This window comes from Pelecanus crispus, chromosome 1 (assembly GCF_030463565.1).
Source record: "Pelecanus crispus isolate bPelCri1 chromosome 1, bPelCri1.pri, whole genome shotgun sequence".
NCBI lineage: Eukaryota > Metazoa > Chordata > Aves > Pelecaniformes > Pelecanidae > Pelecanus > Pelecanus crispus.
Genome location: NC_134643.1, coordinates 45,417,994 through 45,442,164, shown reverse-complemented (window position 1 = coordinate 45,442,164; position 24,171 = coordinate 45,417,994). Strand labels below are relative to the sequence as shown.

Sequence of the window (24,171 nt, the reverse complement as noted above, 5' to 3'; positions counted from 1 at the left end):
TTCTCTGTTCTGAGGTCTCTGTATGCAAATGCTATGGCTGTGCGAAGGTACTTGAACCTGCCGGTACTGTTTTGTGGGCTTAAAGTGTGCACATGAAATGCTTGAGTGGCGAAGTCTTGTCTGTCTGCATGCTCCCATCCTGAAGTCCTAGTTTTCCTTATCTTCTGGAAGAGGAGTATGTCCAGCTCTGTCTTAGATCTGGTAATCAAAATGTAAAGATTTTGGATGACTGTTGCAGGAGAAATTAGGCAGATCACTCTAACAGTGACAGAAAGACCACAGAAAAGTACAATGTGTAGTTTTGCTTCTCGGACCAATTGAAACAGATTTATTCTTTGTTTGCTTGCTTATTTTTGCTGCTGTAATCTCAGTTTACTTGCGTAGCTCCCTCTCACTAGGCATCAGCTGCATGTTCTTTCTACGATCCTTTCCCACAGCTCTTTCTGTCTCCCACGCTTTCTCCTCCTCGCTCGTAAGTCAATCCTATAGTTCCCTCAGTTCCTCACAGAGCCTTTGAATGGGAAGAGTCAAACACCTGCTGAGCTGGTTCAGGGCTGTATATACAGTGCTGACTGCTCAGGTGGAAGGGTAACTGCCTGCTTTGTCTACCCCTTGAATTACTGTGGCAGCTAATCTGCATTTTTCACTTTTAGCAAACTTGATTTAAAAAAAAAAATTGTGCAACTTTCACATCTTTACCATATTAACCTATTATTAATATTATTTGTTACTGTCTGGACCCCCTGCTTCTGTCACTAGTGACTTAAAAAAAAATATGGGGACAAAAGAACTGTGGTTTCTGAGCACAGTTTCCATAAGAAGCAGGAGTATAAGTGCTGGTGACAGAAGACTTTTATGCTGTTAGGACATGGCATTGCAGTATGAGACTCTGGACTGAATTTCCATCAGGAGCCTCGGACCTTGACATGAGCATTTATACAAAAAAAAGTTGTTGGCAGGGCCCCTGAGGAAGAGGTCTTCCTTCCAAAGGAAGAACTAAAGGGTGATCTCAGAAGTCTAGGTTGGGAAACAGCTTCATAGCATTGCTGCTAAGATTAACTTGTAAGTATAAGGTGTTCTCCCAAGAATAGTTACAACATTGACTGCAGCAGCAAATTTAAACTTTTTTGATCTTCTCTGGGTATTGCCATCCTAGCAGGCTTCAGTACTACAGATGTGCTTTGTCTGCCTGCATGGCTTCGATCAGTACTGTCTATTCCTGATGTCAGTGCTGAGGGCTTAAAAAGTGCTCATTTATTGCCTTGAAAGTCAAATTCAACAGTGTTTATCCGGCTATGTGCCTATCCTGTTTAAGGTGCTTTTTCAGTACTTCCTCTCCCTTTCTGCCCCACGGCTGAGTGTAGAGTCCTCATATCTGTCTGGTTAGAACAGCTACTTATATTAGGACTCAAAAGAAACAGCTGGGAGAGCAGAAAACCTAGTTGATATTTTTATGAGCTTTTCTATGGATTCAGAAGATCCCACTCCTAAATGAGAAATGCAGTACAACTCTCAAAAAAGCATTGTGCCGAAGTTTTCTTTTTCCCTTGGAATTGGTTACGAGTCTATTGTCGTGGCTTGTCTGTGCTCACTTGGTTGTCAGCAACCTCTTTGGCTTTGTTTAGTTTGACCAATCCCACACCCACTGTGTGTAAACACTGAATGAGATTCAGTTGGGTAAAAAAGAAAAAAGACAATTAGCCTGTTAAGCAAGGGAGCAGAAACCTATGAAGGCACTGTACTGCATTTTGTTTAAAAAAAAAAAACATTTTAAAAGCAAGTTGATATTCAGACAATATAAATTGCTACAAACTGCATGCTTCAGAGGATAGGATAGTTAGAAGTACAGTGCACTGATTAACCTGTTTGATCTGTTTTCAGAACATTCCTCAAATACTGATCTCATCTTTACTTCTTTTTTAGAAGTAGCATAGATGTACTAGGGAAGAAAACAGGAATTAGATGCCTTGTATATTGCATGGTCACATTAAAAGGAATAATTCTGTTTTGAAAATAGCGTGCTAATCTTCTCCAAGATTTGTTTCTCTCCCTGTTCTTCTGGCTTTAAAGAGAAGGGTGCTCAATCTGTATGGTCTTTATCTACATGACAATACATCTTTCTCTCTTTTGGAGCATTGTTTCTATTTGCTTAGTTTTGGCACAAGTACATGGCAATGGAAGTCAAAATGATGGTGGTTACAGGCATTTGTAACTCCATTATCTAAGTGTTCTTTGAGTGGCTTTTGTTCAGCCATTGTTCCCAGTGGGTAAACTGCTACCATTTCAGATAGTTTACACACACTAATACCAATATCTCCCAGAATCCTATCTAATACAGGAGCAAGTTTTATAGGAAAAATAGTGTAGGGGGGTATCAATTTTGTAAACTATAGCTTGTTTTCTATACATCCAGGACGAGTTCTCTTTTCTGTTCTTGCAATCTGTGATTGTTGTTTCCTAACATGTATGGCATGATGCAAACTGAGAAATATTTCTTCTGTGAACAATGCAAATACCCTCAGCAATTCTCTCTTTTTTTTTTTTTTTTTTTTTTTTTCTTCCCCCCCCTCCTGACTGGAACAGGCAAACTTCGTTTTGCCAGGTTTCTTCCGCTCAGCCACTGGTTTTTGATCTTCGTATTATGTAGGATGCATCATTTCAGAATGTTAATTAGGAGGCTGAGGAGATGGATTTGGTGACTGAATCCACTTTGGAGCAGAATTATGAGGGGGTTTTGTGGGGGGGGGGGATTTTGGGAACATTTCTGTAACTTTTAGATTTGTATGTTCAATGGTATGTGATTTCTGTGTACAGAATGTAGTCTTCATTAATGCTGTACCAGATGTAAACTGTTAGCAGAGGAGGGAAAAGACATGTTGTCACTAGCAAAACTTGGTTAGAGCATAGAGGTAGGAAGGGTACTGTGCAACATTTCAAAGAGGAGGGGAATGTTTAATTTCACTCTTCTAGTGAGCTGTGCTATACCTGAAGTCTGGGCCATGTAGTTCTGGAAGTCAGGTGGGCTGGAACTGCCTGTGGACCGTATCAACAGCAAGAAGAGAATTTGGCTGCTTTTCTCTTAGCCCCTTTATTTGCTGTTGGGTTTTATTTTCTTTTTAAGAGCAAGGCATTGGTACTTCTTTTGGATGAGTTGTTACTATATTCGTATAATAATTTCCCTATGGAACAGGCATCAGCAGTTTGATTTCTTTGCATAAGGATGTTCAGTCAATTCTGCTGCTTGGTACTTCTGTTCTTCGATGGTGATCAATCAGAAAAGGTGCTAAGATGCTAACTTTGAGTGTAGTATTAAATAGTTCGGTGCTTAATTCTGATAGCTTGCCAATCCATATTTTTTTATTACGTTTTTCTGTTTTCTGGAAGGATTTTAATAATGCTAGATAGCTTGTCTTTTGCAGCTTCTCTTGTATCCCTGGCATTTTAGTTTGACTTTAATATTAATATCACGTACTAAGTAGTTAAATTGAGCATTTCCACCAATCATTCTTGACAAGCCTTGTGATAAAGGATTTTTTGGCAATTAGTTTAAGTTAAACATTTGACTTTTGAACTCATTCTTGTGGTATGTTTGAAGACAATGGTGGCCAAACAGTGTATTTTGCTGAACAACAAACTGCAAACATAGCTGCTTTTTGTTATTATAATGAGGGATAATTGACATTCTGGTGCTGGTGTAGTTGATGTTTTACTTAAAGCTTTAAAAGAATTCAAAATACTTTGTTATTTTGGTCTAATACAGACAAATATGTTGGGTTTTTTTCCAGAAACATTTTTAGTTCATTTTAAGACTGCAGATTGCATTCGTTCTGAAATATGATTGAGTATACAAAGGAGGCACTTGCAAATTCTCATTATGGGTGGGAAAAGGGTAGAGTTCAAACAAAATGTAATGTAACTTACAATCACGAATGCTGTGAGTTCTGTAGAGCAAGATGTGCATCTCGCTGATCTCTAAGTGATGGTTGTCTTTTCGGATTGCTTTGTTGGCAGTGTGGTCAAGGATGAGCGCATCCTATGGCTGCAGTCAGCTGTGCTCTGGCCCACCTGCTGGGCACTGACCCATTGCTGCATTCGGGGCTCTTTTGATCTCAGATACCAAAGATTCCTGCCTTTACTCTCCTTCTGGGTTAAAAATCCATGCTTGTGATCATACTAATTGTTGATATTGGACCACTCTATTTGGATACGTAGACTTTTGGAAGTGCACAAAGATCATTCAGATAAGATGTTCAAGTTCAGAATCCTTTTTTTGGACTCTCTTAATGTGAGAATTAAGGTCAAGTATTCTTAAAAAATAAAATCTTTTACTGGGTAATCCATATCTGTAAAACACTCTGTAGGTTTTAGATAGTTCCTATGAGTAACGTTAGCTCTTTTCACCTCTATAAGGATGTTTTTTAACTTTAAAGAAAAGCACTTAGGCAAGCTAAACCTGATGAAAGGCTTGTGTAGTGAAAAAGGTGCAATTTTTCCAAATATACTGTTGTTCTAATAAAAGATTATATTTCTGTAAACCTGTTTTACTCAAATATTTTGGGTACTTTCTGGACATTATAATAAAAGTGTGTTTAAAAAGTATAATTAAAAATGGTGAGGTAATATAATCTCAAATCGTGGAGGTTTGGGAGTTTTGCTTGGTTTTGCTGGCTATTTTGAGAGGTGATGACAGAGAGGTTTGATACTGCGCAAAGAGGTAGGAAGATGGTATTTAACAGATATCAGAGCTGTTCATGGTAAAGCGAGGAAGCATTTGGTTCTCAGTGCTGCAGTAAGAAGAATGATTATAAAGAAATGATGTGTAAAGTAGTCATCTTTGCAGTTAACTTTTCCAGGCTTTTCTGAATGATCAGCTGAGGGAAAAACAATGTTGATTTGCAAAATGTATTTTGTTGTAGTTAATTGCCTAGTTACATTTTTTCAGAGTTAAAACCAAAATTCTTATATCTTGTATTCCTATTGTGGAAATTTTTAGGAAATGTTTACATTTAATGGAAACCTTTGCACTTTTACAGCACCTTGATATGAAATTGTGATAGTACACTTTGAACTTTTACTAAATATGGAAAATGCCCTTATAGTAAAATTGCTTTTTTAAATTTTTTTTTTTTAAATTGTTCAAAGTTGTTTTGGGGAAATGGGAAGAAGCCTAGATTCATTTCCTCTCCTAGACTGTTAGCATGGTTAAGAAGCTAAAAAGAAAGTCAAGATGCCTGATGGTGCTTGTGTTGTAGAGATTCTATTTGTTGCCCAATGTGAAGTTGAACACAAGGTTTTACTGAGGGTATGTATCTGCTTGCACATCTTGCTGTACTGGTTAAATATGATATTATCTCAAGTGCTCATCATTTTGAAAAAGCTGATGTAGCGCAGCCATCCATGGAGTTCTGCAAAATAAATAGTTTGAATGGACTTGCATCTGGTTCAGGCAAAATCAGCTGGGCTAATTAAAACTGCTGAAACTAACCTGACTGACCTTTTGTGAAATGAGCTGGGAAGCTCTTAGATATGTGCTCAGCCAGCAGAACTGCAAGGCAAAGTAAGGTTGGTGCAGGAAGGGAGATGGGGGTAGTGACATTTTGCCTCAGCACCATTTCTTATGGCCAGAGCAGCTTGTGTGCGCTCATCTTTTGCATGTAGGAATACCGCTTGTTTTCATGGAGAAGACAGTCCCTCCCCAGTTTTTGTTTGTTCTTAGCAATGCACAAATGTTTATAGGAAGCAAACCAGTGAATCATTAGAAATGTTCTTTGTACAATGTTTCCTTAAACTGCAGGCTGGTGGTGCACTGGAATGCGGGATATCTTTGTGGCTGTTTCCTTCATCGGTCTGATTCTTTTGAAAGCATCTTATTCTGCTTGTATTTTCCATACTAGAGGTTTACAGAAAAATGTTTATACTACAGCTTCAAACATGTACTGAAATGCTAGAAAACCTAAAGAATTTCTGTGGATTCCTTATATTAGGATCAGATGTGGGAATGTCACATTGAATATCTGCTGTACAAAACTCAGATGATTATAATGGAAAATAAGAATCTGAAATGGTATGTGCCTAGCAGCAAAATAAAAAAGTAGGGGGAAGGGAATGGACAGAGAATTATATAATGGGCCAGAATTGCACCTTGGTGCTTACAAGTCCATTTCTCTGCTGTGCTGACAGAGAAAATAATTACTGTATTTATGTCTTTTTCAATGATGTGAAACTAGTTTCTAAAGCAAAGTGGAGTATTTGAGAGAAGCCTGCAATGTGAGCAATGCAGTAATCTATCTAACTGAAATGTCCTGTGGGCTGAGGCAGTTTCAGCTGCGGGGCAGTTTGAACAAAAATGGTTTCTAAAGTGTGTTACAACACTTTGTACATTTTTAATTTTTCAATAATTATTAATATCTCAACTGAAACTTGGCTTTCATTGATTTTTATTAGTCTAAAAGTTAGCCTAGAATATAAATAGTATTACGATTAGCAATCTAACTGAAGCTGATGGAGAAGTGCATAAGCAGAATATGGAATATAAAGTATTATTTTGCATAAGAGAGCTTATTTCATCATGAGTCAAACCAAATGGATTTCCTTATTAAGGCTAGTGGTTATTGCAACAAAACTTACTAACTTTAGTAAAAAGCAGTAAAATGTTAAAATTCCATAGTTGATATTATGTTGACTTGTGCTCAGCAGGCACTTCATGGACATTGTTTAAATTACTGTGCGGGCATGTGTGAGTCTGTATGTTTGGAAGGGGAATGTAACCTTTGTGTTTGGGAAACCACAGAAGGTCCTTGACAATTACTGGTAATCTGCTTTAGGGTAGGAAGGCATTGGCAACCGTAGCCAAATGTGCTGCATTGGCTGCAAATGGTCACGATCAGCCTGTCCATGACTCTTCTGCCTCACCTGTAACAAGTAATAAAACCCCACTTCTGTGGTTCTCACCACTCAAACTTGTGATGGCCCCAGCTGGCTCAGGGTCTGCTCCAGTAAAGGGAACTGGAGTGGGAGCAAGCCCCAGTAGCCTTCAAAGCAGGTTGTGTGCTCCAAATTAGGTTTACATAAACTGTTGGTAACTCTTCCGTGTTTGGGAAGAAAGCCTTCAATTTTGGAAGTATGAATTATTGGGGGGGCGGGGGGGGGCAGTTTCATACCTTTTGGTGGTACTGATTAGCAGTCTTTTGTGATCTTGGACTTTCCTGAGAAGAAGGGAAAGGGTGGGAATGGACATCGCTGGCAAATCCTGACTGAAAATGCTTAGTTTAAAATTTTGTGGCTGGAATTTTCGTATCAGACAATGACATTTTGTTCCTGTCCAAAACTGCTAAGAGAATAGTTAATAGCAGGTGATCTTATATCGGAAGAGAGAAGAACATTCTTCCTCACAGATGTAATTGTATTCAGAGAAAAATATTTCTGTGGAATGCTAGTGGTCCCTGGAAAGCTTATGAGAAGCATATATCTGAAGAAGGAGAGAATTTGTGAAGAAAGCAGCACTTGTCTCTTAGTTGCTACAAAGACTTTTCGGGGTTTTTTTTACCTACAGTACTGTAATTTGAGCTTTATGCTGTCCTTAAAAGAATGTTGTTCCTTGAAAATGCAAAGCTTTTTTGAGGTATGTGAGCGTTACTGGTCTCTTCTGTCTCCAGTCAGTTTTCTCCTACACTTATTAGAGGCTGCTCTTCCAAACTCATATCAAACTATGTCTTTCCTTTGAGTTTACCTGGGATCTTCATTCTCTTACATGAACAACTTGGAGGCCAGAAGAACAATCCAGAAGTATTCCTCTTTTTCTAACACGGTATCATTCTTCATCTGCATGACATGAGTTAATTTATGTGAGACCTTCTAAGAGCCTTGTAGTTCTTTCTGAACAAGACTGGTTTTGTGAGAGCTGAAGATCGCTCCATTTCTTGTTGCAGTAGCGGCTCATTATTTCTTCTTCTGTCACTTCAGGATGGATTATTACGATACAGACTTAAATTTGTTACCAAAATTTTTGAGCTTTACAGTTTATAAAAGGTAGAGGATGTTGATTTAAAGATTACCTCCTAGAATATGCCGTGACAGTGTTTTTTAAATGCTCTGTTAAAAAAGGACCTAAGAACCAAATTAAATATTTTTATGTATAATTATTTTATTTGAAAAGACCACCTATTGAAAGTGGTTTTGAATGTATAATGATTCAGCTGTAATAATCTTTCAAGTATGCCTTTTCTTAGTGATAGAAGTAGACAGGTCTACATCACTTGCATTAAAATGTTGGTTAGAAGTAGACTGGTGAAATTGCATTAGGATTCTGCCATGAGTGCTACTGTAGAGAATTTAAATGGCCTTTATTCAGGTTCACTTACGTTTACTTTATTATGTTCATTTTTGGAAACATATACCTTTCTAGTTTGTTAGTTTTCTAGCACTTCTATGGCCATAGTGTTTGCTTTGGAGCAGCCAAAGTTATTTTTTTATATGGTAATACAATTTTGAGCTAGTAAATAACACTGGTTTCCTTTTTTAAAAATACTACACTCCAGCATTCTCATGCTTATATGCTTTTGACTAATTTTGTGTCCTTTGGATAAGATGATGTCAGAGGTCATCAGTATCTAAGCCTCAGAATAGTGATTTTGGTTTTTGTGTGTTAGAAACTTCCACTGAAGTAGTTTGACGTTCATCTTTATTCTCTTGTAGCCCTGTTCTCTGTTTCTCAAGCTGTTGCACATCCACGTAGAAGGTTTTTCTGATACCTTAGAATGGTTAGTTCCCTGCGTTTTTGTAACTAGGTCTCACCTCTTATTTTAATGCAGAGTGCTGGCAAACAGCTTGTGATGTTATGGTCAGGTTTTTTTGGAGCTTCACGTCTCTTCTGGTTGGTCTTCTAAACATGAGATTGTGGGTTTTTTTTCTTTATGTAAATTTGTACATGATAAACTAATAGACCAATGTAGACATAGCTGACTTAGTCCAAAGCTGGTTGAGTCCTCACATTTCTACCCTGGCCTCAGTGTGGCTTTGAGCCAGAACAGAGGCAGTGTTACTGACTTTTTTTTTAAAAATTATTTTCCTGTCTCTCACCTGTCAGCAGCCAGGGCTTTAGAAACTTAATGCTTTTGAATCAAGTATTTCAGTAAATCTAGTATGAAACATTTGTGATGAAGAACCAAAATGTTACCTGTTAGTGTAAATTGTTAGTAATTAAGACTGCCCAACTAATTTAAAAATGACTAATTTTTAATAGAAAATTTTCAAAGACAAAACCAAGGAGGGCACAACCAAGATGGGTGATTCACTCTGACACTTCAGTTTCAGCCGAAGTGTAAAAAAAAGAAATCAGCTATTGACTGAAGAGTACAATTAACCATTTTTTCCCTTTTCTGTGCTTCTTCAAAATCTCTTATGTAGAGGTAAAATTATTGCTTATGACAAACAGGATTGTAAAGCCATTCAAATGGAAGGGATGTCAGGTATAGTCCATGCCCTTGCTCACAGCTAGATTAACACTGAACTCTGATAACATTACCTGGGGCTTTGTCAGGGTGGATCTTGATTTGATTATTTCTTTTTTTTTGTGATTAAGAAAAAGCAGTTAGTTGTCAAACTTTATTCTTGTATTGGAGATACCAATATCCATGAAAAGGGAAAAAAAATTAAGCATTTAATTAAACTTTTCTGAAATGTAAAATTAATCTTTGAAAAAATTCACTGATGCATGAATTTTATGAAATATGGGAAGCATGTGAAGCAACATAGAAAGACTGTCTTGTAACTGAAAATTTTTGGTTTTAGAGCCTTGATGAATACGAAGATGATGAAGCAGGGCAGAAGGAGCGAAAGAAGGAGGATGCTATTACCCAACAGAATACGATACAAAATGAGAGTTCCAGTGCAGATACCCCTGGCTCATACTTACTACAGGTGAGATCTTACACTTGCTCGTTCGGATATTTTACTTGGGTTTTAAACTCACGCTATCTTCTTCTTTGTAATCCTATTTAACAGTAGATTATACCCTATATAGAAACAAATGTGAAATTCAGGAGTTGTCATATTACCAAAAACAGAGTATGAGGTTCCATTCCGCAAACTCAACACTACTGAGACCAGTTTCAGAGAACAGAATCCCTTCTTTCTGGGATTTGAAGGTAAAGGTATTGTTGTCCATCAAACACTCATTTGATAAGAGGAAGAGAATCCTGGAGATTCGAGTGAAAAATACTTGTAGTTGTAGAAAATTCAATTAATTGGAGGTAAACTTTTCCAATCGGGACCCAATTTCCCAATTTAATTTATTGTCAGTTAACAAACTTCTAATTACTGATTCTGGTATTGAAACAAGCACACACACTTAGGGAAAACACGCCTTGCCCTCTGTGGAATCTCTTCTCCCCTTTTTTTGTTCTCTAGTCACCTCACTGAAGGTTACACTCAGTCCTGCAGCCTTCCCCCCATCAAAACCTTGCCAATTATGCGCTGTACACCGCTCCTGCATACTATACTACTTGTGCCACATGCTCTGTCTCTGTCCTTTCATGCCCTTAGTCCCTTTAGCCAGTCTTAGAATCATAGAATCATAGAATCATAGAATCATCTAGGTTGGAAAAGACCTTTAAGATCATCCAGTCCAACCATTAACCTACACTACCAAGTCCACACTAAACCAATCAAGGGTAGACCAGACTAAACCATATCCCGAAGTGCCACATCTACCCGTTTTTTAAACGCCTCCAGGGATGGTGACTCCACCACCTCTCTGGGCAGCCTGTTCCAATGCCTGACCACCCTTTCCGTGAAGAAATTTTTCCTAATTTCCAGTCTAAACCTCCCCTGGCGCAGCTTAAGCCCATTTCCTCTTGTCCTATCGCTAGCTACTTGGGAGAAGAGACCAACACCCACCTCACTACAACCTCCTTTCAGGTAGTTGTAGAGAGCGATAAGGTCTCCCCTCAGCCTCCTCTTTTCCAGGCTAAACAACCCCAGTTCCCTCAGCCGCTCCTCATAAGACTTGTTCTCCAGACCCTTCACCAGCTTCGTTGCCCGCCTCTGAACACGCTCCAGCACCTCAATGTCTTTCTTGTAGTGAGGGGCCCAAAACTGGACACAGTATTCCAGGTGCGGCCTCACCAGCGCCGAGTACAGGGGGACAATCACCTCCCTGCTCCTGCTGGCCACAGCATTCCTGATACAAGCCAGGATGCTGTTGGCCTTCTTGGCCACCTGGGCACACTGCTGGCTCATGTTCAGCCGGCTATCTACTAACACCCCCAGGTCCTTTTCGGCCAGGCAGCTTTCCAGCCACTCCTCCCCAAGCCTGTAGCGTTGCATGGGGTTGTTGTGACCCAAGTGCAGGACCCGGCACTTGGCCTTGTTGAACCTCATACAGTTGGCCACGGCCCATCGATCCAGTCTGTCCAGGTCCCTCTGCAGGGCCATCCTACCCTTGAGCAGATCGACACTCCCACCCAATTTGGTGTCGTCTGCAAACTTACTGAGGGTGCACTCGATCCCCTCATCCAGATCATTGATAAAGATATTAAACAAGACTGGCCCTAAAACAGAGCCCTGGGGAACACCGCTCGTGACCGGCCGCCAACTGGACTTAACACCATTTATCACTACTCTCTGGGCTCGGCCACCCAACCAGTTCTTTACCCAGCAAAGAGTATGCCTGTCTAAGCCGTGAGCTGCCAGCTTCCCGAGGAGGATATTATGCGAGACGGTGTCAAAAGCTTTGCTAAAGTCGAGGTAGATGACATCCACAGCCTTTCCATCATCTACCAGGCGGGTCACCAGGTCATAGAAGGAGATCAGGTTGGTCAAGCAGGACCTGCCTTTTGTGAACCCATGCTGGCTGGGCCTGATCCCCTGGTTGACCTGTACTTGCCTGTGGAGTTCGCTCAAGATGAACCTCTCCATAATCTTCCCCGGCACCGAGGTCAGGCTGACAGGCCTGTAGTTCCCCAGGTCCTCCTTCCGGCCCTTCTTGTAGATGGGCGTCACATTGGCAAGCCTCCAGTCATCAGGGACCTCCCCTGTTAACCAGGACTGTTGATAGATGATGGAAAGTGGCTTGGCAAGCTCCTCTGCCAGCTCCCTCAGTACTCTCGGGTGGATCCCATCCGGCCCCATAGACTTGTGAGCGTCCAGGTGGCATAGCAGGTCATTAACTGCTTCCTCCTGGACTATGAGGGCTCCATTCTGGTCCCTATCCCTATCCTCTTGCTCAAGGGCCTGAGTACCCTGGGGATGACCAGTCTGGCTGTTGAACACAGAGGCAAAGAAGGCGTTAAGTACTTCAGCCTTTTCCTTGTCCTCGGTGACAATGTTCCCCCCCACATCCAGCAAAGAATGGAGATCCTCCTTGGCTCTCCTTTTATTGCTGATGTACTTATAAAAGCATTTTTTATTGTCCTTTACAGCACTGGCCAGATTGAGTTCTAGCTGGGCTTTTGCCTTTCTAATTTCCTCCCTGCAGGACCTAACAAGATCCCTGTGCTCCTCCTGAGCTGCCCGCCCCTTCTGCCAAAGGCGGTAGACTCTCCTTTTTTCCCTGAGTCCCCGCAAAAGCTCCCTATTCAGCCAGGCCGGTCGATTTCCCCTCCGGTTGGTCTTACGACACACGGGTCTTGTTTCTCCTTCTCTTCTGTTAACAGCATGTGCAAACCCAGCTGTACACAGACTCCATCTAGCTCTGCCTCTTGCCTCTAACAGAGGTAATCACAAATGCATAGGGAGAAAAATATACAGAGCAAGCCCATAGTGATAATTTTCAAACCACCAGTGAATGAACCAGAAGGGGCATCACTGAATTCAGTGGGTCTGGATGCTCTTTCCTTCTAAAATTTTGCCCAGTCTTTCGTATGCTCATGGATGCATTTGACATTCAGAAGAGCCTATGGCAAAGACATCTACAGCTTAGTTAACTGGAATGTGAAGAACAGTCTCCTTTTGTTTTAAGTTGAACCTGTCATTTGCCACCTGTTTCCATGTGATTTCACCAAGGTGTCCCAGTGGAAGACATGGGGAACAACTGCTTCCTCTTTATGTGACTGAGTGCCACAGGGGAGCACAGCCCCTCTCCGCTGTCTCTTCTCTAGGCTGAAGAATTCTGTTTTATTTAGTTGTTCCTTGTACAGGAGATACTCACTCTGTACTTTTTCCAGTTTGAACTATGTTTTTATTTGGGATCAGGAAACAGAACTGAAGAGTTCAGTACAGCATGTAATTGTAGAGTGGTTTAATGGTGGTTTCTGTTTTGTCCTTTGTTTCTTTCCTGACAATTCCTGATAGTCTGTGTGTTTGTCTGCAGCTGAGCACCGAGTTTACTTTGTGTGTGTATACTCTAACTTAACATTTTGGGGTTATCTGTGAGTGATAATAGCCAGCTCAGAGGCTGATGTGTGTAAATTTAGAAGCATGTTTACCTTTTTGTCCTGTGTTTCACCACCCAGCCACTCCCAACAAAGAAGTCCTGCATGGTTTCACAGTTGACCCTCATCTTTTCTGTTCTGCTTAGCATCTGTGGACATCTGCTTTCTGAATATATTGAAAAGCACAGGTCCCAGAACAGGTTCCCGTGGAACTCTTTTGGGTACTCCATCCACTGCAAAAGCTGACCATCAAGGCCCACCATTATTTCCTCTCTTTTCACCAGTGATGTATTATGGAAAGACATTAGCTCTTATTGCAGTGTGGCTTAATTTCTTTAAGAGGCTTTCGGGAATGCCTTTTTGAAACTGAGTAGGCTGCCAACCAACTTGCTCTTCTAGACATTTTTTCACTTAAAAAGCTGTATTAGATTTGTGAAGTGTAACTATTTTACAAAAGCCCTGGTGACTCGTCCACACTGTATCGTATTTACTCACTTATTCCCTAATTGGTTTAGACTTACTAGCACTGCTTTCTTCAGTATAAATAGCAAGCTTGCTGGTCTATAGTTCTCTCGTCTACTCTAGAATCTGCTTAAAGATAGTGATTATGCTAACCACTGGTACTAGGGCAGTTTTAAGTGAGAGATTATATATGATCTCGAGTAGTTTAGCTGTTACATTTTTCAGTAACATCAATAGTTGCTTCAAAGCTCAAGGAGTAAATACCTTCTCATTGGGACAATTAGCTTTTTGTTTTGTTTGGTTAATTTTTTTTTTAAGTTCTACGAGCACTTCTGTTTGAAACGGACCCTTTGAGTCTTCCATGAAGAAGTACTCTGATGTGAGATCTTTACCATGCTATTCCATGGTGAACACCAACAAAAATATTTCTTCAGAGAAACTGTCTCTGAGTGTGCCTCTTAAAAGTTGATCTATTGTCTTTGCAGATTCTTTGGCAGGATTCCTTATTCTGAAATGCTTTTATACTTTTTCCAAGTTGTTTGTTAGACTCTTTCTTATTGTGTTCACTCTGTTTTCATTTCTTCAACAAATATTCTGAAAGTTGTCACTTTTCATTTCCCCTAGTGGTATTATTACATAATGCTTTAGCTATATTCCCATGCCCCTGTTTTTTCATCCATATTTTCTATTCTCCTTGACCAGCAATCTCAGTTTCCATTTACCAGGCTGTCTGTATTAATTGTATCTTACACAGTTCCAAGTTTGTCACCTCCATATTCAAACAGGCACTACTACTTTGTTGACAGAGCACAGCAGGGGTGTCCTGTCACTGACAATACAGAAGAGAGTCCCAGTCCTCAGATCTGGCAAAGACCCAGGATGGCACATGTACAGAACAGATGGAGCCTTGGAAAGTTGTAGCTGCTAAGACTTAATCAGTTTATTACTGACTCTGTCAACTCGCTTTTTGAGAAGGCTTAGAACTTGCCCAATTTGAACAGAATTTAACAGCAGTGTTAATTTCAGCTTTGATGACTTAGTTTCCTTTTGTTTCTCCTCTGTGCAACAGTTAAACCTAATTCTGTTCTTAAAAGTAGAGTTTGTTTTAGATCTAAGAATTCAGTCGATTCTAGCTGTCATTGACCAATATTTATTCTAGTTCTATCTACTAAGCAGAACAAATACATTTCTGTAGTTACAGACATGTTCACTTGCTTGTCCATTCTATTATCATTTTATGAAATCTGTGAATATATAATTACTCTGACTTTTATATAGGAAAGACAACAGTTAATATTGACTTAATTTATGATGGACAAATATGTTGCTGAACAATGTTTTGTTTCCAGTCCTTAACCTGCTCTTTCAGTTTTATTTTAATATTGTCAGAAGTTGCTGTTCTCCTTCACAGGGGCAAAATGTACAGTTTTTGGAAACTCTGGCTGAATTTGAAATCCTTGATGCAAAACACAGAGATATGAGATTTGTTTAATAGATCTAAAAATATACCAGACCTGAGAGTACTTTCCCTGAAGCAGAACTATTAGGCTGAAATTGGCCTCTCAATTATTTTGTATTGGAAACGTAGAAGATGATCTGTCTGGCAACATTATAAACATGGAAAACAATTACAATCAGAACTGTTACTTAACTTTAGCAAAAGATGGTGTGGAAAGCCACACCTTACCAGGTGAATCAACACTTAATCCACGCCCAGACACAAGTGTTACATTTGGCTCTGACTTCCTTGCTTAATTTTCCTCCTATTTTTAATGCAATTCAGTGGTTCTCAGCTTGTGAGTCACAGTACTGTGGACTACTCATTGATGTGTACGGGGATGCAGATTGAGAGTGATGAATTACATGTAATGAAGCTTAGAAGTCTTACAAATTAACTAAAAATCTGTAATGCTAAGGACAAGCATAGTTAAAGTTACTACTTCAAAGTTACTAAAGTTAGTACTTTAGCTAGGAATCAGTGGAGTCTGGCAATTATATAAATCTAGTTCTTGCTTAGCAGAGATGGTAAAATTAAAAATAGCGTAAAACTAGTTGATAGCAATGTCTGTCTTGCAGCTGGACAGAAATGGTATTATGTTCAGGGTAATGAACGTCTTCTCCTTTCTTAATTGAAGGTGTTAGTATGTACGTAATATAAAGATAACTTCCATCAAAAAACCTACACTATTTGGCTGGAAAAATGATTAGTTTACTGATGATTTTTAAGTCTCTTAGACTTGCTGAGTTCCAGAATGTGGAAAAATGCTATTACTGTGCTAATGCCCAAAAAAACCCCACCAAAACCCACCATATGCAAGGCCTTAATCTTTGCATCAAAGCATTCAGGTTGTGCTGATACCATGGTCACCTGCCTCTTGGAATTTAGTTGTTTGGGGAATATTTTAGGAGAGCAGATGCACAAATATGTGCTGCCCTTCGTGTAATCCTGTGGCGGTAGGGTTAACATAACTCCTATGTCTATCTGAGCATGATAGCATGTTGTGGCGTCTGTATTACTTTGTGGTGTTCTTGCAAAATTGGAGAGCAAATTGGGAAGGCTGAGAAGGTTAGTCCAAAGCCAACATAAAGCCTTGCAGTGGGACACACGTGTAGGTCCTCCATCCCTTAAAACCTTCAAATCACAACTGGTGGTTTTTCTGGAAATTATGCCATAATCGCACAGAACTGTCATTCTCAATACCTTGGAAGAAGTTTGAAATCCTTTGCTTTGTGTTATCTTTGGTTCCTTTCTGCTTGTGTTTTTATTTCAAATGTTGTAATGTCTGTGAAGGCTAGTTGTTGTGCTGTGCAGTGTATGAACACACTGCAAAAAATTTCATCAGCTCTGAACAGTTTGACATTTAAGTGTAAGATATGGGAATAGTTCAGTAAATATATATTGTTGGCAAAAGCACCAAGAAACGGCAAGGTATTTGAGATCTTCAGAGCTATTTTTGACTTTGGCATGGGGATAGGGTTTACTGTGTTCTAGATGTGTGGTTTTCTCCCCACCGATGACAGAAGGGGTCTCATTAGATCAGATGTAGGCATCTAAAATTAGATGGGCTGAATCCTTTCCTCTCCCTGGCAAACTTGGATCAAGCATGTCAGAATGATTTTTTGCTACTAACATAACTTGGCAATAGGGATCAATTAAAGGGAGTGCGAGATAGCAATTTTTGTGCCTGTGAGCATGAAAAGCAGCAGCTCTCAGTCACTTAGATAACGAGGTTCAATTTTTGTGAAATAAATACTCTGTATCCTTCAAGTGAAAGGTAATAATTTATAAAAATGAGAATGATTTAGAGTATGCTGCTGTAAAAAGGGAATGCTGATCTTTATTGTTATCACACAGTAGCAAAATTTGTCCAGCGTATTTCTTAATTCCAAGTTGAGAAAGCGCAGATCATAACTATCACAGTTACCAAAACCTTTTGTGTCTGGAATGACTGCTGAAGATCTCTCTGTGGTCACCTGCTAGAAACCTGCTTTTGGATTTGTATTGCTGGCGTGAAACTGGTAGGGGAATTTTGCTTCTCAAGCGTTCTGAAGCCTGGGACCCCAGTGGGAGACATGACTCAGTCTTTTTGTTAAGCCACACCAACTCTTTTGCTGTACCTGATTGCGTATTATATACTGCTGTGAAGCCCAGGACCTCATTCAAGACCCTTGCACTCTGGTTAGAAATTGCGATCATCTTGTTCCAACCATTAATTTGTTTTGTGTATGCAATTGTAATGGGCATTTCTTGGAGTCTCTGTATGCTCTTAGATTGTGCAGCAACAAGAAATTCGAGAAATTTTAAGACGTTGAGTCTTACCAAATTATTTTATACAAGATACAACTTTGTAAGATATGTTTGACAGTTAAACATCCACATGAATCACGGTCAACAACACTAGACAGATTTGCTAAACAAAAAAATGACACTTAATTTCTTGCTCTTTATACTATATGTTGTATTGTATTCTTGAAATAAATTCAAATTATTTGCATTAGTAGGCAGGCTAAAGCTTGACCCTAGTACTGAATTCCTGTGGAGCTGTTAATCCAAGACCACAAAAGGACAAGTTGCTCTAATTTTCAACTCGCAACACTGACTTGCATACACAGTAGTATTGCCATGACTTGGATTGCTCTCACTCCTCTCTGTAGCAGCAATGCAGGTTTTTGTTCTCTGCAAGAGATTAGCTTGTGATAGATGCTTGGATAATCATTCTGTTTAGTGTAGAAATTACCCAGTACCTGTGAAAGAATCCTTCTAGTTGACTGGAGGTGAGGATAGGATGAAACATCTACATAATCAGCATTCATCTAATGGTATAATTATAAAATTGTACCACAGCAGATTGGGTTCATCGTTGTTAACTTCAGTAGTGAACAGGTTAGATGGCTGGTGAAGTCATCTGCACTTGATTTATTATCATGACCATTTAGTTATGACTTGTGCATTTAGTTGTAAGTCATCCAAGAGGCTATGAAAATTGAAGGAAAACCACATCTGATCTTTTTTAACCTTTTGTTCTAAAAAAGCTTAATGTTTCAGCAGAACATTGCAGGCAATTTCTAAAAGGAATGTGGTTCAAAGATATTCCCACAGAAGCAATTCTCATTGCTTAAACACCATCCTTTACTGTAGGTGTGACCCAACATGTTGAAATTTTGTGAAACAGTGATGTACACCGGTGTTACAAAGCTGTAAATGTTTAATGGAGGCACCTTGTAAGCTATAGTGAAAGCAGTAAATAAAATGAAGTTAGGGAGTAAAAGTCTCTGGTGACTTCTTACCTGTGTGACAAACTGCAAAGAAAGCAGGGAACTGAAGTATTATGTGCATCTCCATTAGGAAACAGAGCCTAAAACCTGCTTGACACAAGCTTCCCCAGAGTCTTGTACTTGAATCTTATGCCAAGAATATGCTGCCAAATAAGCTTCTCCTCTCATATTCTGGTTTATACTTGTCTATTTTGCATTTCCTGGCTTTTTATTTTGCACAGCAGTGTAATGTCATACGGCATCATTTTGCAATTACTTTAATTATCCAAGGTGTGTGGTAATGATATGCATATCTATTCGTACCTGACCACAACTTTTCAAAGATCTTTTGCATCTAGGTTTCATGTAGCTCTTGCAAAGAAGAGCTATGTGCATGCATTCAAGAGTAATAATTAATCTTTTATTAGTCTATTGTCATGATGTCTCTGTGTTAATTTCTGTCCATAGAAAAAATTCAGTTCTGGTACAGGGCATGCCTAAATGTATTAAGACATGTTTTATTTTTTTATGCTATATTTCTTCAGATGTTAGGCCAGGTATTATTTTACATAATGTGATTATAATATTGGTATTGTTTTAAAAAGAAAGTAAATAAAATGTGACTACAGAAATAGGTAAATTAGGAGGAGCTGTGTTTGAGGGTATGAAGTTGTATGTAATTCTGCAAAATCAGATAGTAAGACTCGGATATGTGATGGTGAAGTTACCAGATAATACTGATCTTGGGTTTTCTATTTGCTGATTAACATGATCCATCTCACAGAGGTGGTGTGAAAACAGTTGTCAGTATTCACAAAGCACTTAAGCAATAATAGCAAATGCAACAGAAAGGCTCATGGGGAAATTTTATTGTATGTCTAAAAAGGATCCCATAAAAAGGGGTTAAAAAGTTTTTTCAAATTCAATAAATATATTTGCATCTAAAGTAGGTCTTGTGTACAGTATTTTTAAAGTAAGCAACATCAGTTGCAGGGAGTTTGCTGCACCGTGGAGCTCATGACATGAACCACGTGCTTCAAATGTTTAACTTCCATGCTTGACCTGGCTTGGGAGACCCAGATTATTCCTGCGATCTGTATAAGGAAAACAGGAACACTTTCCATGTTTGCATATGATCAGGCCATCACTCAAATAGTTTCTAGCAATATGGGCATGTATTCAGGGCAGTTTGAATATGTGAATAGCAGTAAATAAGGCATGGTGGCCCCTTTCTGAAAAACAAGCAAACATAAAATACTGAATGCTACTCACTGAGTACTCTTCTTTGTGTTCCATGTAAGAGATCTTGTCGAAAAATACATCGTGTGACGATGTCAGGAAAGGCAGTATCACGATGCATGTAGTTGTAAGAATTTGAATGAAAGTCGCGCAAGTCAACAACATTCTGAACTGGTTGACTTTTGCAGTCTTCATTTTCTTTAAATGCTTTTTGTCTGTATTATTGGAGACTGGAAAAAGAAACCCCACCCCATGTTAGTAACTTTTTAATTAATCCTCAAGCTAACTTCTCTGAGTTTGAGTAACAATGTTGCATGGCGGTCGTCCTGTATGACTGGAGGCTTTAAAGACACTGAATGAATTGTTTTGCAAAAACGAGATTCCCAATTTTTAGTTGAATTGTGTGTGTGGTTTTTTTGTTTGTTTGTTTTTTAAATAGAAACTGTTTTGAAACAGTCACCCTGGATTTCTTAGCTGAATGGGCTATGCTAATATACATTGTTGTAGCAGCATAGGTTTCTCTGCCAAAATCATCCTCCTCTCCTTTCATGTGAGCAAATCTAGTATATGTGTGCCTGGGTGTAGTGCTGCTGATCCATGCATGTTCAGTGGGTTTTACATTCCCAAAGGATCTGCACGTGCTCAGCAAATCCAATTCAGCTATATTGCGCGTGCACTGCCTAATACTGCCGCTTTCAGAAAGCGCTTACAAGGGAAACCGCGGTCCCCTTTGCCCCTAAGAAATCAGGAAGCTGAGAACCAGCAGTTACTAACGTGAGACTGAAGGGGAAGCGCGTGGCTGTAAACTGGCTATGAGCCAGGTGAAGTTGTTCTGGCCAGCAACATGCAGCCTTGAGGCTGGAGGTTGGGCATCCCGACTTTGAGTCGTCTGACTGCTGCTCTCTTAGAGAAATTCTAGTGCATGGTTACCAACATTTGTCTTCATAACAACTGATCAAAAAGAGAAATCTTTCCGTTTGTTTGTGGAAGGCATCATATGTGTTCAGTGCCTGATCGTTGTCAGCATAAATTTGATTACCTTTGACAAGCAAACTTTTCTTTTCTTAGAAAGAAATACAAAATGATGAACATTTCTAACATCTGTGTTCAGTAAAGTTTAATTTAGTGGATAAGTGGTTTAAGCTTAAAATTTTGTTTCAGGAATGCATTTCACTCCAAGTAAATAAAGTTAAATGTACTCATGAAGTCTCTTATAATTGAATACTTGGTTTTGTGTGCCTATGCACATGTACAACTATTCATCACAGGCCCTGCATGAAAACTAAAACTGAATCGAGCCTGGATCTGGGAAGGCAAGGCGGTGTGGAGGCTTCTTACTCCTACTTTAGAGTCACAGTTGTGCCTAGGAACAGCAGGGGTTGCACAGCCTGCTCTTCAGGTACTTCTAAAATCCTTGTGCTGACCAAGTGGGAAGTGAAGTGTGTACATTATGATTTCTTTCTTGCAGTATCTCTTAAGTTTGGTTGTGATCCTTCCATTAAGGTTTTTTTTTCTTTGTTTACTTTTCTTCTGTCTTATCTACAGATGTTGCTTCTATGTAGTCAGCCTCTATGAGCAGGTGTTTGTTTCATTGTTGCACTGTTGCTTTCTTTCACAGTTGAGTTCCTGAAGCTGTGCTCCAGAATTGCATAAGCTGGTGCATTAGCTGGTGTTACGCCCTTTTGGAGCTTTTATACAGCCAGAAGGAATAGGAAGCAGTTTCTCAAATTCCCAGCTGTTTTGAGCAGTCAGCAGGGGCCTTGTGAAGGAATTAATTTTCTTTCCCACATGGTTTCGTTTTTTGGACTGGCATCACTTTTTATCTCAGCTAACTGAATGCCGGTTTGAAAAGATTGTTTTATCTCTGAAAGAGTCAATATGGAAATTCTGTTCAGCTGTCAAAAATGATGATGTCTAAGCAGGTATCTCCTCCCAGTCTTCTCTTAATTTCTTGGGGGAAAAAAATGTGATCCCATGGAGTATAATGATACACTGTAGCTGAGGTTTCTGTGGGAAGAAGAGTCCTGTGGTAAATACAAATTCATTGAAAAAAGGAAGGACTTCCTAGTATATCTGCTTGTACAAATAAATGACACAGCCTGGCTGATGCCAAAAGCTTCTGTAAGATACAGTAATACTCCCGATTCCTGCACTTTTCTGCTATTCTATTATAGAGACAGAATTTTACTTAATACTGTTTTCATGACAGGAACAAGTCTGAAGTCTAGATAATGAAATTGTAAGTATTTGAGGTGTGTGCATAGAGGAGGAGGACATTGTTCTGCAAGAACCTGCATGGACCAAGGGGATCCCTGCTGAATGTGTTTGTCCAAGGTGGAGAGGGGAGAAAGCTTACTCACTCTTGCAGAAAGATGAACAAAAACTTACGCAGCTCTACAGAAATGTACACAGCAATATTTGTCAAACATTTTTATAATGTGGATCATACATATGTGTTATTTATACCAAGTTAGAGAATAACATAGTGGTAGTTACTCAGATGCGCTTTGGTATTTAGAAGCTACATTCCAGTTCCATAGTGGTGTGAGGATGGAGGAGGAGCCTGCTTCTCCACATCCTTGTAGTCTAGTGTAATTAATCTGATGGTTTAGGAGGGAGGAGGAATATGAAGTTGAGAGTTGTTTGGTGGAGACAGTCTGACTGAATTTGTGCTGCTAGAAAGAGTAAGACTTGGGTGTGAGCTCAACCACTGCACTGCTGATAGAGCCTATGGCTTAATTATTAGCAAGGTTTTCTGGCATGGGTTTGGTTCATGCTACCTAGTGCTCTCCTGTATCATACCTGGGGACTATTTGAGGAATAATGTGCCGGGAACCAGTCCTTGCATGTAGTATGGACACCACAGCACCAGGTTTGGCTGCCTGTGTAGTGCTACGAGGACATTACTAGCCTTTGCTAGCTCAGGAACAGCTGCGTGCCCTTACTCAACACACTGGGGTGTGCAACACAAACCTAGGTTTCATGCTGTGAAAACACTGCTTTGGGCTGTAGTTCAGCCCTCACATTATTTCAGATGCTTTTAACTGGGGGGAACCTACAGATTATTATTTCTTAGGGACACCACATGGGATGTGGAGGAGACCCACAGTCAGGTACTTTGGATTGTGGATGTGGTGACCCTGTCACTTGGCTTTGGAGCCATAGAGTAGTCTCTGGCTTGTCTGCCTCCACTTACTCTTTGTTAGTGGAAGCTGTCAGGCCCATTCTGTTGGTAAACTCACCAGCAAGGCCTTCTCTTTCCTTTTCTTGGAACTAGCACCTAGTAGAGGTGGGCAGGAGGGTTCACTGTTTTAAACTGGTTCCAGTGAAGAAGCTGCTTTTATCACTAGTTATGTTTCTAGTACATAGTGTGCAAACCACCGTGTAGACAAGTCAACAAGCAGCTCGGCTCTCTAGGGTGGGGTTGAAAAACTTACAATGCTCTGTAAAGAGTGACACAAATCCCATTAAAAATAATTTTTAGAAATTTCTGTTTTGTCTGTTTATATGTCTGGGCACAGGCTGGTGTGTTTTGAAGGGGCTATGCACATAGCTCTGTGCAGGATTTTATAGTTACACTTGCCGTAAAGTACTTCAGCAAATTCTGTTTGTGTTAACACTATCGTCGTCTCTGCTGTGGGTTTCATATCGTGACGTAGCTCTTCTGTGACTCAAAATCCTCACACTACTGTCAATTTTTCTGAGCCGTTAAGGTTTATGCCCATCTGAACTCTTGTCTTTTTCAAAATGCTCTCCTGTTTCAGCATCAAGTCATGTGTTTTCCATCCTTTACTTTTTCCTTATGTGTTGGAGGTGTTCTTCAGGTTTCTGGCAATGGTGTTGATTCTTTATTTTTTTAATGTATGACTGACACATTGAATTTGGGAGCTTTGTGCAAGTATTTCCAAGTTCCCTTTCTTTTAAGGGAATTTTAGGAAGCCTACGTTTTCAATTTACAGCTCTGCAGCACTGATCCATGAAGGTCGTATGTTGGATATAATAACTGTCTTTCTGATCATTTTTCCAGCTTCGCTCTGTCAGTGGGTCACCTGAGATCTAGTCAGGTTTTGTCAGCCTGATCTAATCAGCTCCTTCGAAGCTTTTGTGCTGAGTGCCTAACTGCTTGTCCTGAACTCTTGTTCTGGCTCATTGGTGTTGAATATTGCTTGGGTATAAAAGTGGAGAATAATGAATACACAAAAAACTCTGTTCATATATTTTAGTGAGTATTTCTGGTTTCCTTATTTTTGGGGGCTGTTTTCTTCTTGATGACACTCGACTTCCCTGGGAGTTGCTCATTTTACCTGCAGGTATTTCTTTAATTTTTTTTCTGGTGCCTAATGTC

The 24,171-nt window shown here is 39.7% G+C and overlaps 1 protein-coding gene across 1 annotated transcript in view; it reads left to right on the top strand.

The window, feature by feature from the left end:
- PAWR (pro-apoptotic WT1 regulator) overlaps positions 1–24,171 on the top strand; it is an 86,060-nt gene that overhangs the window by 33,517 nt on the left and 28,372 nt on the right. Inside the window, exon 2 of the mRNA XM_075727557.1 lies at positions 9,790–9,918. Within this exon, the coding sequence (XP_075583672.1) occupies positions 9,790–9,918 (129 nt within the window). The remainder of the gene's footprint in view (positions 1–9,789; positions 9,919–24,171) is intronic.